We start from the raw sequence: 15,775 nt of genomic DNA, 5'->3' as shown, positions 1-15,775 counted from the left end.
TCTCTGGAGACTCGCTACAGGGACCTGCAGCAGCAAAGAGGGAGGGAGGGGAGTGAAGGTACCTGTTTCCTGACAGCCAGACGCATCACTATTAACACTCTCTTACCTTGAAAAAAGAAAAAAAGAAGGAAGCAGAGAGGGGAGACCCCCCCCCAAATACTGCCTGAATCAAAGAAAAAAGTTAGAAAAAAAAGTAATAATAAAAGCCACCGCAAGTGTAGAGTGGAGTCTGGTCTTTGCTTAATATGAATCAGATAGAAACAAGTATGCACTACAGCTATGATTATGAAGAGGATGACTATATGATCCAAGAGGAAGAGTGGGACAGGGACCTGCTCCTGGACCCAGCATGGGAGAAACAGCAAAGAAAGGTCAGGAAAGAAAATAAACTGTGTCTATAGATGTGTGTTTGTGTGGGATAAAAATCATTTCCTTATTATAAGAATTTATCTTGCAGATGGACATGTATGTGCACTAGTGAATTCAACCACAATAATTGTTGTAGAGGAATCTATTATCAGTTTTACTCTCCAGATAAACATTTTTAGCTATCCAGTTATCTATAGCTCATAAACTACTTCTTCTCGTTCACTTTTAGGATTCTTGTATGTAAATAGAGGCAGTATATGAAATTAAAATAAACATTGTGGCAGATTTTTGATACGCTCTGCTGACAAAATGTTAGTTTGGTATTTTTCATGCTCACATTGGCTGTTGGCAGAGATTTTAGCTATTCCTGACATCACTTTCTAGGTCATATTTTCAAAAAGTGGCCTCTGAGTTTTCGTGTGTACCTGGTTGCGTGTAAAAATAAGGTAATTGAATGTGGAAGTGAGAAGCTATGCATCCCAAAATGCATGTGCAATTGAGTATTTCCAGGAACAAACTGAGAGATCACTTTCAAAATTATGGTCCTCTGAGTTGACTCCTGCTGGAATTTACTATCAAATCTAGTGGAACAATTTACTTATGAAAATGTGGTCTTGGGAAATGTTCAGGCTGAGGTTTAAGAGTTGGGGACTGAAAGATACACAGCTGTCATCCTACAGACAACTCTGTAAACGCCCTGAGCATCCCACTCCGGAGGGAAATGCTTCTATCTTCTGAATTTTGAAAAGCAGCTTTACCAGCGTATGGGCTGGTGCTGCTCTGTTGCTGATTACAAGTGACATTTATAGTCTTATCAGTGGCTTGGTTAACAATTTTGGTACTCCACCAGGTTGTCACTAATGTGGCTTCATTAAAATATGAAAAACAGTGGCTGCATAAGCAGCACATGAGAAAGGAATGACCATATGAAATATTTGTTATTTCCTAAAATAATAGATAATGTTGCAGTTTGCAGCAGTTATGAAATCATCTGCTAATTGCAGAAGTGAAATATCCTGTATCCATCAGGCTATTGGGCCAAATCCATCAGGCTATTGGGCCAAATCCAGTCCTTTGCTATGCACGGAGAGCTCCCATTGACAGTTTCAGTGCAAATTGCATGTGTGTGTCTGAAGGCAGAGTTCAGACACCTGCCCAGTGGTCAGCAACCTGCAGCATGGCTGCAAAGAGTAGTATGCAAGCCAATTTTCATCAGCATATGAGGCAGTAGCTCAGCCCTGCCCCTCCACCCGCATCCAGCAGGGAGCTTGCTCAAAGCCATACCACCTGGGGATTAACAAAAGACCAGCTAATGCTACCAACCACCATCTAAACGGGAAAGCTCTGCATCTTACTTTATTTAATAATAAAACTGTTGTAAGTAGGACAATCAGTGACTTTAAAAAGTATCACCAGCACTCGGACTTCTATACTTAGAAGTCAAAAGGTCAATATCAGCACTCCATCTCAGAAAAGTTGCTGACCCCTGACTTACCCTCTTTGCCTAGCCACCCTCTCAAAATATGAATATTTAGCAGCTTTTAGCAGGAAAGTAAGGGTGAAATCCTGACCTAGCAAAATTGCAAACCTTCCCTCCTGTATTTGGGTATCTCTTAGTTTAATTGTCAGGACCTGGCATGGTAGCATCTGTTCACATGCTATTGTGTGAAGAAGGTAATGTCGCTCTCTGGGGCTATCTTGAATAGTGGTCTTTATACCTGTGGTTCTTTCAATTATATCCTCTGGGCCAGCCATAAAACTACATCCATCATCACTGAGATGTTTTTTCTTTGGACATTCTTTTATCTGGTGAGCAAGTGATTTTCTATACACACTAACCCTATGTGCCAAGTGAATCACAGAACGCTTTTCAGTATTAGAAAATTTAAGTTGTCCGTTTTGTAAGTGTGATGCATATAGGTCAGGTGTGAGGGAGAGCAATAAGCAGCACACATGCTGGAACTGGTTCACCAAGATTAGCCCCTGGTGGGTCGCCAGATGCTTTATTTACCTGCACATCCATAGATACAGCTGCTCAGAGCTTCCGTTGGCCACGCTTTGCTTTTCCCAGCCAATGGGAATTTTGGGAAATAGTGAGCTGGTCTGTGCTGCTCCCCACTGGTCCCATTGGCTGGGAATGGTGATCCGCAGCCAGCGGGGGCTGGGAGTGGCCTACCTGTGGACACTCAGGTAAGTAAAGTGCCTGGCAGCCCACCAGGGGCTAGCCCTGGCAAACTACATCCATCCCAAAGGCTACTTATTATCCACCTCTGAGGACCTAATACAGCTTCTTACCGGGCAAAAACCCACATTGCACAACAGCTGCAGTTTTGCACACCAGTATTATATTTCCAACTACCATCACCTAAATCAGCAGTTCTTAAAATGTGGCTTAATACTCCCGAGTAGGTTGTGAGCCCATTTTAATGGAGTCACAAAGGCCGGCATTAGACTTGCTGGGACCAAGGTCTGAAGCTAAAGCCAGAGCTCCAATCCCACACTAGGTTAATGGGGATCAGGTTTCAGCTTCCTCTCCTTGCCACTCCTGGTAGCAAGGCTTGGTCTATGGCCTCCTTTTTTCACACACGGGGGGCAGCAGGGCTCTGACCCACTCTCCCCCAAGGATCATGTAGTATCTTTATTGTCCGAAGGGACATCATGATGCCATGAAATTTGAAAAGCCCTGAACTAGATTTACTTTCCTTGAAAATATGGAATTCATAAGACTGTAGGAGCCGGGATTAACCAGAGCCTGTATCCCATTTCAGTCTATATTTTTGGCAGAGGGGCAGATGCATAGAATGCTGTGGTAAAAAAGAGAAAGTACTTGAGGGTATTTTAAATAGTGTGGTAGTTGAATTACTCTTGGATGCACCAGAAGAGTTTTCCTAGGGTGAAAACCAGATATTCAGAGAATGTTTGTTTATTTTTATTCGCATTTAATCTGTTCTTTTGCACATTTTTTATATTTCTTGCGGGGAAGGGGCGTAGGATAGGGAAAATATGTGTGAGTCACCAACTGTGGACTTCATAATTCAATCCCTTCTTCTATACAAGTTTCATTTTCCCTCCAGTTAGACAATGCTTCAGCAGAAAATTAGCAGTTCAGAGCACATAATTTATGATGCATAAATTTAAAAATAACTAAGAGAGGGAATAAGAATGGAAAGGAGTCTGATAGTATATTTTCCCATGAATTAATATAGTAGATGGCCTGATGGATCTGAAATGATCTAAGAGGATCAAAATAGTTTTTTCCTGGTACAGAAGTTACAGAAATTGCATTCTCTATGCTCCAATTTACCAGGAGAAGGCCGTATATCCATGAGCCCAGGGCTTTGTTTAAATATAATGATAGTAATCTCAGTGCAACCCTAGCAGTTGGCAGCATATATGTTCTATGAGACAATCTTGCAAGAGGACAAAAATAAATGCCATTGTGTCTATTGTGGGCTGCCCTCTCCGGACTTACCATTTGACTGATATGCATGGTATGAGATCTGTCAACAGATGCTGGTAACACATGATGACGTCCATAGGATTACAATGGATATGGTGCTAATTATAACCACAGCTCACAGGGTACTATGATCTGCAGTAATTCAGGCTCTTGCTGTGGAATTCTTTGTTGAAGTCTCACTAAATGTGAGGTCCATTGTACAAAAGGAAGCTGAGGGGTAGCTTTGCTGTATCTGTTCTAAACGTGAACAGCAAGCTGAATGTTTTAGTTGGTGTAAAGTCCAGCCTGTGTAAAAGGACACCACTGAAGTGCAGAAGTGAGTAGTAAAATATTACATGCTAATGGTGCAAAACATCATTGAGGATTGTGGGGTATAAATTTCAAACAGAGGTTTGAAAGAAGGATTAAATGAAGAGATATTAATATGTCTTTGTTATGCTCTGTGGTGAGATGCTTCCAAAACATATTGACCAGAAAAAGTCAGTTTTCGTATCTGGTTTTCATTTTCAGAAAGTGAACGTTGTCCACTAGTAATTTGGAAGTTTACTGCTTAATAAAAACACAGTGTATCGCCATTGTCAATATGCATATTTTAAAAATTGTCTACAAGTGATGTAGCTATAGAACAACAAGAAGTCCTGTGGCACCTTATGGACTAAAAAATATTTTGGAGCATAAGCTTTTGTGGGCAAAGACCCACATCTAACGAAGCGGGTCTTTGCCCACGAAAGCTTATGCTTCAAAATATCTGTTAGTCTTTAAAGTGCCACAGGACTTCTTGTTGTTTTTGAAGATACAGACTAACTAGGCTACCTCTGTGATACTTGTGGATCTAGAAGACACTTGTCCTTTTGAACCTGAAAGGAAACCATCAAGCACAGTTTGTGCTGGACCACCGACTAGCCAATAGAGGATAATACCTTTCAGTCACTGCCAGCCTGGTTTGGATATGTATGAATAGAAGACCATACTACCTGATAATTGAAAACTTAAAAGCCTGAGATGACCCTTCCAATTTCTGCTGTTTCCACACAAAAACCTGCCATCTAAAGCATGTCAAATAAAAATTCATTTGGGAAAAGACTGTAAATAAAGTTCTGTATTCTTTGCAGCATGCTCAAACTCTAAATTCTCCTTCCGTTTGAATGTATGTCCTCTTTTTAGCTGGCATCTGTGAGACCAATGGTTGGGGCTTCACCAAATGTCTTGAATTCTGGAGTCAGTCTCAAAGGCTTTTGGAGAATTCTCAGGCTGAGACTTGAATGAAATGCCTGAGATATCAGCATGTGTACTGAAGGCATTGAGGTGCAAGGCATTATACCTCTTTAGTGACAGTTTTCCCACAAAGGGCATTGTGCTGATATTTCATGTTCATTATTTGGATTACATTCATAAGTGGCTTTTTAAAATAAATTTTATTGCCTTTTATTTATTTCTGATGTAGCAACAAGTGTGTTAGAATATTTAGACTTAGGAAGACAAAGGTTCTGGTCCTTGAGTGGGGCTCATAGCTGCTACCGTAATATAAACAATAATGATTAATAAGCTTCCTGCCTCAAGAAACCTACAGCTCTAACACTGACGGAGCTGTGTCTTGGTGCTGTGGATTCCTTGGTCAGAGATTTACATGAAGTGGGATTTTGAAAAGCACTCATTTTTGCCTTACCTTTTACTGCCCTTAAAATAAGTGCTCAAAATGGGCCATTGACCCAGCTATTTAGTGCATTCCATAAGGGCAGCCACCTACATCTGTGTAGAGTCCCACTGGAGTCAGTTCATTTCTGCATGACCCAGCAGATCAAATCACAAATGGATCAGATTGAAGGATTGGTGCTGTTATGAATGACACCTTTAAATGTTATGGAAAAATGGAATGCTTAGTCTTAACAAAGCAAGAAGAGCATGCTGTTAAGAATAGTATTTGCAATTCTAAGCTAGCATGGGCTGCCACTCAGGTATTTTAAGTTGGCTTTTTAAAATGCTGAGGGCATGTTTTTGTCTTGAGACGTCCTGGTAACTCCTATTTAATATTAATGGGAGTTATAAATGTGCTTTGAGAACAGACTATGTCTCCATGTATGCAATCCTCTCCTGAATAATTAGGTTCATCCATATTATTTCAACTGTACGGTACTCCTATTTTTCCTGAATCCCACTTGCTTATCCACTGGATGTTCTTCTATCTCTGATCTCAGTCTCTCCATCAATATCATCATCAGCACCTTACCTAGATGACTTGTTAGGGCAATCGTCCTGTAGTTCTTGCAATCCAATATACTTCCTTTCTTGTGTATTGTCACTAGCACAGATCTTGTCCATTCCTTAGGTGCCTTCCCTTCTTTCTGTGCTATATTGCATAGTCAGTGTATTTCCTGAATCATACCTTCTCTGCCATATTTAATCATCTCTCCCATCATCTTATAATTTCCAGGGCTCTTGTCATTCTTTAGTTGTTTCACTGCTCTTTCTACTTCCTCCTTTGAAATACCAGTCTTGCTTTTGATGCTTGGCAGAGATATCTCTGTCAGTTCTTCGATCAGTCTCTCTGAGATGCTCGAGTTCAACTGTGCTTTGTACAGATGGGTGCAATAGCTCATCCATTGTTGCACAACCTTCTCCTTGTTCATGAGCACCTTGTCGTTCTCGTCTTTGATCGTCATCTGCTTCGGCTGCCACTTCCTGTTTATATTCCTAATAATCATATACACCTCCCTAGTCTTACACTCACGATAACACCTCTCTCTGGCTACATCTACACTACGAGATAAAATTGATTTTAAGTCATTTAGCCCAATTTTTCCCAATGCCTGTCCTCACTGTAAATTCCATTAGCTCGATTTATGGGCCACTAAAATTGACAAGATATCGAAATCCTAAAATCGTAGTAACCTGACAGGTGTAGCATTCTATTCAAATTTTAGAATCCAAATGAAGGGTGGTGAGGATGCGGCATGTCTTTAAATCAAATTCATTAGCCTCCACAAATGTCCTGTACATGACCCACAATGCACCACAGTTCTTGGTTCTGGCCTGTTGTATCTCCACTGCTCTCAATTGCATACAAATTAGGCAACATGACCTTTACAATTCGGCACCTGCAAGCCCATGGCTGTTGGGTCATGAGAAGCTGAAAAATCTTCTTTCTTTTTCTTTGCTAGGAGTACAGCTGTGGAGTCTGTGCTTCTGTGTATACCCCGTTAGCTGCCTTTTTTTTCTATGCTGCCTGGCGCCAGCCTCTGGCCCTCTGTACCATGTGTCAGATAGGCTGTGGGTGAGGGTTGTGCTTGCCTAGTAGTATGAGAAACTTCTTTTCAGATGTTTTCATGTTGCCCTGACCCCCACATGCCCAACCTTCCCTCCCCAATCCCCCCGGACGTGCCAACACAGACTGGAACATTTCCACATCCAGCTACATCACGTGGCTTGACCCCGAACCAATAAAAGGGCGTGCTGCGCAAGGTGCCAGGCAGATTGCACGCAGTTAGGGTCATGATTTTTGGGGGCTGGCTATAGCTGGGGCTCTTTTAGCTGCATGGGGGATGTCTCCCTCAGAGGTCATGATTTTCAGTGGCTGGTTGTAGCCGGGGGTCTTGTAGCCACCCTGAGCCATACATGTCTCAATGAGGACAATGTATTAGCTATACAATTACCACACTTGTTGAAGTAAGGTGTGCAGCGGGGAATATTTGTGTCCTAAGGGTCTTCTTTTCCATGTGCAAACCTGGCTGTAGTCTGGGGTCTTTTAGCCTGATGAATCATTCAAGTTTCAATGTAACAACTGTGTCTACGTTTACGTGAAGGTCTTCTTTTTCAGGTGGCCTAAATCCAGATTCAAATCGGAGAGAGATTCAAGTCTGAGAGAGGAACTCCGTGTGCAGTCACAATTTGTATGGCTGTCAACTGGGTACCGTCTTTTAGCCGCTCTAGCCCATTACTGATGATTCATTTGAATTTCAGTGTAACAACCATGTCTGCTTAAACATACTTAACATGGCAGGGCAAAGAAAGGAATGAAGTGTGGGAAGATGGCATCATATATCCACATCTACTTGTGGGGCCAGAATGCAATGGGATTCAGAGAACTGTGGGATAGGTTCCCATAATACACTGCAGCTGCACTCGATTTAAGCTCGATTTAAGCTGCTTGTATATGGCAGCAGTAAGTTGATTTTGTGGGGAAGCATGTAGGAAGGTGAAGATGCTCAAAATCAAATGGATAAAACCCAGTGTTAAGAAATTGATTTTAATAAAATTAATTTTATCTCATAGTGTAGACACAGCCTATATCTTCACACTGTTCCTCTAACCATTTTGCCATATCCTTTCTGGCTTCTTTCCTTACCTCATCGCATTTCACTCTATATTGATATTCTGCTCTTTTAGAAACATCTCTTCTGATCTTCAACACTCTCTTCTCTTGTACCAACTTCAGTGTCTCCTGCGTAATCCACTTCTTATTGATCTTTTCTTCTGGAACAGTCTGCTCAATTGCCTCTTTTGCCACCGTGGCTATCTCTTTGACACTCTAAGTCTTTCTCTGTGCCTGCATTACTAATTTTCGATTTGAGTGCTGCTCTGTATGCATTCCCTATTTCTTCCTCACTTAGACTGAGATCTCAGATAGAAGAATATCCAGCAGATGAGCAAGAAGGATAGAGGTACCATAGAGCAGATATTGACACCATGATTGATAGAAGAGAAAGCTCAACAAAAGAACAAGAACATCTACAATTGCTTTGTCGATTTTCAGAAGGCACTTAACAGTATAGATCAGAAAGTGGCTTGAGTAGTGTTGGAGTCATATGGAGTGGATATCAGACTGATATAGTTGTTGAAGGATATCAACAACAATGTGGAGGCAGTGGTGAGAACATGTGGGGAGTTGGAAAATTGGTTTAGAGTGAGTAGAGGTACAAGACAAGGAGATCCAATATCACTAAGGATCTTCATCACTCACCTAGAGAGAGAGATGGACAAGATCAAGGAAGAGGTGGAAGGGATATCTGTGCACAGGAAGAGAATCAACAACTTAAGATTTGCAGATAATGCAGTTGTTATTGAAGAAGATGGGGAGAAGCTAGCAAAAACACTGAAGGTGCTAAACGAGGAAGGGAAGTGGTACGGACTGATTATGAACATGGATAAAACAAAAACAATGGTATCTGGAGATAAGGAAAAAAGAAGGAAGATCAGTGTGGAAAATCAGTGTTGATTGCTTCAAACTAGATAACGTAGAGAAGTTCATGTATCTGGGAAGCAACATAACATATAATGTAGACTGTAAGAAGAAAATAGTGACTGGAATAGCGAAAGCAAGAGTGAGTTTGAAGGTGATGCATACAATCTGGAAAAACAAAGCAATTGGCTTAGGAACAAAGCTGAGTGTCTTGAAAATGTGTGTATTCTGCAGCATGTTGTACAGATGTGAGACATGGGTGAGAACGAAAGATTCAAAGAGAAGGATATTGGTATTTGAGAGGAGTTGTTACAGAAAGATGGTGAGAATAGGATGGATGCAGAAGGTCACCAATGAGGAATTATATAGGAAGATACAGCTGAAAGAGAACTGACTGCAGAAGATTATACACCAGAAGTTACAGCTATTTGGGCGTATTTGCAGAATGAACAATGAATGAAAAATCAAGTCCCTGGTATTTGGCATAATGGACAGTTCAAATAGGAGAGGCAGACCCCACAGAGAATGGGTAGATATAGTAAATTGGTTCAGAGCTATTCTACAGAAACTAAACCACTACATGAGACAGGAAAAGATGGAAGGAAATAGTGAGGGAGGCATCGGACACCAACAGGACTGAGCCCCTGGTTGTTGTTGTTCTTGTTGATCATGATGATGGTGTTATTTCAACCTATAACATCTATGGGATGTACTTACTTAATTCCATATAGATAACACAGCTTTTATTAGAATTGCTTTCTGACCATATAGATGTTTATTTAAAGTACTGTATTGATATAAATTAATACTGTGAGCTAAGATATTCATCATTAGCAAGTCAGGAGAACGAAAAGGTAATCATACAGCTCCATTTGCTATAACCCTGCTTTTAAGAAAATGTGGCTGGAATTGTTTTAGATTAGGAAAAATTTCTTTTTCTTCCCTTACTATAAAGACAATGGCTACGCCTACACTTAGAGAAAACTTTGAAATGGCCATGCTAATAGCCAAATCGAAGAATACTATTGAGGTGCTGAAATACATATTCAGTGCCTCATTAGCATGCCGCTGGCTGCGGCACTTCAAAATTGCCACTTTTCGCTCCAGCGTGGCTCATTCAGACAGGGGTCCTTTTTGAAAGGACCCGGCCAACTTCGAAATCCCCTTATTCCTATCCGTGGCTGGTGGCATGCTAATGACATGCTGAATATGCATTTCAGCGCCTCATTAGTATTCTTCAGTTTGGCCATTAGCATGGCCTTTTTGAAGTTTTTTCTAAGTGTAGACACGCCCAGTGTGTCAAAAGGGATTATGCTCAAACTTTATAATAATAAATTCTGTGACCAGAGTCCAAGAATAAATAACTTCATCCCAAAGGAGGACCGTATTGAAAATGTTAGGAAAGTACAAAAGGGAATGGCCATAATAGACACTGTTTTGGTCACACTAATGTTCTTTCATGTTGTGTATTAATAGGAGAAATGCTGGTCTTTCCTGCATTTATTAAGCAGATATAAAGATGTTTAAAACTCCAAATCTGGCAGAAGGTGTGTATTGACTTCAGATGCAGTTCATTTAAAAAAAATCCTCTTTTGTTGCAGACTCTTATCCTGTGTTCACAGAATTATAATAGTTTGTGGGGTAATAAGCCATTATAGAGAGGTAATTTATTGAATTTTTGATTATATTAGCCTGTTCCAGGTGGTATTAAAAACAATGAGTTGTACCCTAGCCCGTTCTTACTGAATTTTCTACATGAAGGACAACAGAAAGTCTCTGGAAGGCGACAATCTCAGAAATGGGTGTTAAGTGTGAGTCCAAGGGACAGGTATGCAGATCTACCTGGTCGAAGTGAATGTTTGTAGGGCTGAGACGTACCGTTCCCTGTAAGGTTTGTCAGGTTTGTGCAGTTGGTCAGGAGAGATTCAGATGCTGCCCAGATCATTAGTAGAGCATCCACAGTTAGGTTTTTTTTTTCTGTTGTTTCTGTGGGCAGTGTACATTGGTGCATATCTCAATGTACATATATGTTATTACACACATGAATGGATAAGAGTAATGGGAACATTGCCGAGACGGTATAACTGTTTTTGCAATGACAGATAAACAAGAAGACCTGAAATATAAGGAAGAAGGAGAAGTTTTGTGTTGGAGACCCACCTAGAAATCTTTGTATTCCTGTCTAGATGAGTGGTTCCCAATCTTTTTGAGACAGGGACCCATTTTGACAATTCAGTAAGACTTTGTGACCCAAGGCAATTCAAAACGGGGGAGGGGGAGAGGTTCTCCCCTGGAAAAATGCACCCTCCCAACTCCCCGGGTTAAACCTCTGTCAGCCCCAAAAATGCCCCCTCACACTTACCTCACACGAACTCTGCACACTGCTGCTGCTGCTGCTCCTTAGCTAGGCTGCCACTGCCTCCTCTGTGCAGATCCCTGCATAGCCCTCCTACTCCCTTCTCCCACCTGCAGCACTGGCAGTTCCCGCCCTCCCATGCTGAAATGGGACTCAGTGTAATTGGTTTAATGACTGGATCCCTCCTGCCTGCCATTAAACCAATTAAACTGAGTTCCATTTAAGTGTGGCAGGGCAGGGACTGGGGAGCTGGAGGAGTGAGTGGTGGCAATGGTGGGCGCTGCAAATGGCTCCTTAAAGAGCTATATGTGGCTTGGAGCCGCCCAGCCAGCAACCCCTAGAAAATCTAATGGCAGCTCATATTTGGGTCCCCACCTGTAGGTTGGGAATCCCATATCTAGACAGATAGACACATGAAAGTTCATGATTACTTTGAGTAAAAACTGCCACTTTCTAAGTAGAGATTCATCTGATGTATAAGTTTTATTTTTAGTTGGCTTTTGTCATAAAATGATGTATTGCTATGGGGTTTTTAAGACCTTGACTTGAAACATTCTTGTTTGTTGTTAAAGGAAATCTTAAGCCTTTGGGATAAAGAAAAGATCTGAAGGTTGTGGACAGGTGCAGTTCGCTCTTAGAACATCTGTAATGTGAGGGATTACACAGGCTGGGACAGTGTATATACCAAAATGTCATACCCATCCTTTGCAGAACTTCAGCTATGATTAGCTATCATTTTACTGAAATATAAATAAATATAAAGTATACTTGAACGAGATTTCTGGCCTTAGTTACAATACAGAAAGTCAGCTCAAAGAGCCTTATTCTCATTTACACTGGCAGAATAAAGGGGTCTGTTAAGGTGGGTATACATGTAATTTCTGCCTTACTTTCAGGCCATTTTACACTGGCAGAGTACTAGCAAGGGGCCTTACTGACAGATGGCTCCATATAAGGTTTGAATCAAAGTCCATTGAAGTCAATTGAAAGACTTCACCTGGGTTTGGATCTGTCACCAATAGGCCATGTCTACACGAGCCCCAAACTTTGAAATGGCCACGCAAATGGCCATTTCGAAGTTTACTAATGAAGCGCTGAAATGCATATTCAGCGCTTCATTAGCATGCGGGCAGCTGCGGCATTTGGAAATTGACACGGTTTGCTGCCGCGCGTCTCGTCCCGACGGGGCTCCTTTTCGAAAGGACCCCACCTATCTCGAAGTCCCCTTATTCCCATGAGCTGAGGGGAATAAGGGGACTTCGAAGTAGGTGGGGTCCTTTCGAAAAGGAGCCCCGTCGGGACGAGACGTGCTGCGGCGAGGCGCATCAATTTCAAAGAGCCGCGGCTGCCCGCATGCTAATGAAGCGCTGAATATGCATTTCAGCGCTTCATTAGTAAACTTCGAAATGGCCATTTGCGTGGCCATTTTGAAGTTTGGGGCTAGTGTAGACGTAGCCATAGAGTCTTCTCTATGCTATCATAGAATCATGTTGGTTGTTGGGAAGTTTAATACATATTAACAATTCCTAGTATTACGCTTGAAATTGTAATCCGATATTACAAAGGGACCCACATAAAGAGAGCCAGATTCTTGTGCAGCATCCTGTGGAAAGTAGTAGGGCTCCATGTAGGATTCTTTTGCAGGATTAGGCCTGTACTGATTGGTTTTAAGTTTAAATAGTAATATGCTGAATTCCTTTTGTTGATTTGGGACTTGTGTGGTGTCTGAGGAGGACCTTGAAGCACTGGCAGAATGACCATATTTTGTCAGCATGTTTCCTATTTCATCAAATATTATCAATAAGCTCTGCTCTGAGGAAGAAATGAAAATTGTGACCACATGTATATAGAATATAAAGGAAAATTAAACAGAGCTTTTATGAAATTATTTCAACATGAAATATTTCATCATAGCAGAATTTTATAGTTTATATTGGGAAATATCGATTTTAAAAAAATCAAACAAAACACCATTTTATTTTAAGAAATAAGCATATTGGTGCAACACCAATATTTATTAATTTATTTTAGTCCTTTCAGTTTATTGTCCTCCTGTAACCTAAGTGTAGTACTTTTGCTTTCTAATGGCCGAATTCGGTAGTACACTATGCATTTCCACTGAATTCATCTCAGTGGGACTGAACGACTGGATTTTAAAAATTCTTGGGGCAGGAGGATATCCTTTACAACACAGCTGGCTCCATTTAAGTATTCTAGAGCTGAACTTTGTTACAGAGAAGTATGTTAAGATTATTACTTTTTCTGACAAGTATATGTGATACACTACAGAGAGAATAATTTAGATGAAGTAGATTGCTTAAATTGGTTCCTGATAAGAAACATATGTGAACATCTCATCAGGATAATATTGTTCAAAAATTAATTTCCTGATTTTCTTTTAGTTAATTGAAGTACATTGAAAAATGTGGGATGATCAAGATATTTTTTCCATCAAGGTCTGGTTTCTAGGAAGTATAAGCACCTCAGACTACTGTAAAAAGGCACTGATAATACTTGCATTTGTGAACACATTTGCACCTATAACACCTAAGGACAACTACGTTGGTTATTAATTGCACTGGAACACTAAGGGTGCATCTACACTTGCATTCCTCTTTCGAAAGAGGCACGCAAATGAGGTAAATCGAAAATGAAAACAAGGTATAAATTTGTATATTGACACCTCATTTGCATATTCTAATTTTGAAAGAGCTTCTTTCCAAAGAAGAAAGCCAGTGTAGATGCTGCTCTTTCAAAAGTAAACCCCATCTTCTTTCTTTCCCATCTAGCTTTCTTCTTTCGAAAGAAGCTCTTTCAAAATTAGAATATGCAAATGATGTGACAGATATGCAAATTTATACCTTGTTTTCATTTTCGATTTACCTCATTTGCGTGCCTCTTTCGAAAGACGAATGCAAGTGTAGAAGCACCCTAAGGCTGAGTCTACACGGGCACAAATCTTCAAAATAGCCATATTTCGAAGATTACTAATGAGGCACTGAATTGAATATTCAGTGCCTCATTAGCATTAGGATGCTTCTGGCTGTGACGTTTTGGCTACATGGCTTGGTGCAGCTACATGAGGTCCTTTTTGAAAGGACCCACACCTTTCGAAATTCCCTTATTCCGATCAGTGAGTGGAATAAGGGGATTTCAAAATGTGCGGGGTCCTTTCGAAAAGGACCCCTGTGTAGCTGCGCCGAGCTGCATGCTTTTGAAAGTGGAAGCGTCCTAATGCTAATGAGGCATTGAATATTCAATTCAGTGCCTTATTAGTAATCTTCAAAATATGGCTATTTCGAAGTTTACTAATGAAGTGCTGAAATACATATTCAGAGCCTCATTAGAGTGCTGGAAGTTGCCAAGGTCCTTTCGAAAAGGAGCCCCATCTGGACGAGCCGCGCGGTGGTGAGCCACATCAATTTCGAAGCGCCGCGGCTTCCAGCATTCTAATGAGGCGCTGTATATGTATTTCAGTGCTTCATTGGTAAACTTCGAAATGACCATTTGCATGGCCATTTTGAAGTTTTGGGCTAGTGTAGACATAGCCCCCATAGACATAGCCCCTAAGAGAAAAAAACATTGGTGTATGTCAAACTGAGATAATTGGTTAGAACCATTCACAGTGTCATCATGCATTTTGAATGGTCCCTTTTTTCCATTTATAAAATCAAGCCTGAATTTAAGAAAATTGCCTATTCCACATTATTTAGTAGGAAGGTATAACAGAATAATCAACCATTGTGACTGTGCTTCTGTTCCTACAGTAACTTTTCTCGGCGATAGTGAAAGCATCTCTTTTTGAAACTAGAGTGGCATGAGTCTAATAATTCTCAAGCCGCTGGTTGAAAAGAATTACTGTGTAGGACCAGAGGTTCAGCTGCTGTCAGGGGTGATTTTCCTTTGTTGCTGGGGAGGTTGGAACAGGAGAGAGAAACAGAATAAATTAGGTGGAGGAGAGGGAAAGAGAATGAAATGAAACGAGAGAATTAAAACAAAAGGACTGAGGAGGGAGATTGAGGCTAAGGACACTTACCAGACAACTTTGAGAGAGACTTGGAGCCAGAGAGGCTGAGAGATTTGGAGTTATTTAGTTTGCAGACGAGAAGAGTGATGGGTGATTTGACAGTGGGGCTCTACAAGACAATGGAGAGAGGCTGTTCTCAGTAGTGACAGAAGGCAGAACCGGGGTAATGGTCTGAAGTTACAGCGGGAGTGGTGTAGGTTGGATATTAGGAAAAACTATTTCACCAGGAGAGTGGTGAAGCACTGGAATGCGTTGAGAGAGGTGGTAGAATTTCCATTCCTAGAGATTTTTAAGTCCTGGCTTGACAAAAACCTGACTGGGATGATTTAGTTAGTGTTGATCCTGCTTTAGGCAGGGGGCTGGACTAGATAACCCCCTAAGGTCCCT

At 41.1% G+C, this 15,775-nt stretch overlaps 1 protein-coding gene across 2 annotated transcripts in view; it reads left to right on the top strand.

Moving 5' to 3' along the window:
• ACTN2 (actinin alpha 2) overlaps positions 1–15,775 on the top strand; it is a 125,616-nt gene continuing 109,841 nt past the window's right edge. Inside the window, exon 1 of one of the 2 annotated variants that reach the window (XM_074990113.1) lies at positions 1–371. In XM_074990113.1, the coding sequence (XP_074846214.1) occupies positions 246–371 (126 nt within the window). In that variant the 5' untranslated portion in view covers positions 1–245. Of the gene's footprint in view, positions 372–4,126; positions 4,146–15,775 lie in introns of those variants that run through there. The other variant, XM_074990114.1, reaches the window with a different exon arrangement.

The sequence above is a fragment of the Carettochelys insculpta genome, chromosome 3 (genome assembly GCF_033958435.1).
Source record: "Carettochelys insculpta isolate YL-2023 chromosome 3, ASM3395843v1, whole genome shotgun sequence".
Taxonomy (NCBI): domain Eukaryota; kingdom Metazoa; phylum Chordata; order Testudines; family Carettochelyidae; genus Carettochelys; species Carettochelys insculpta.
This window is presented reverse-complemented; position numbering and strand designations above follow the sequence as displayed.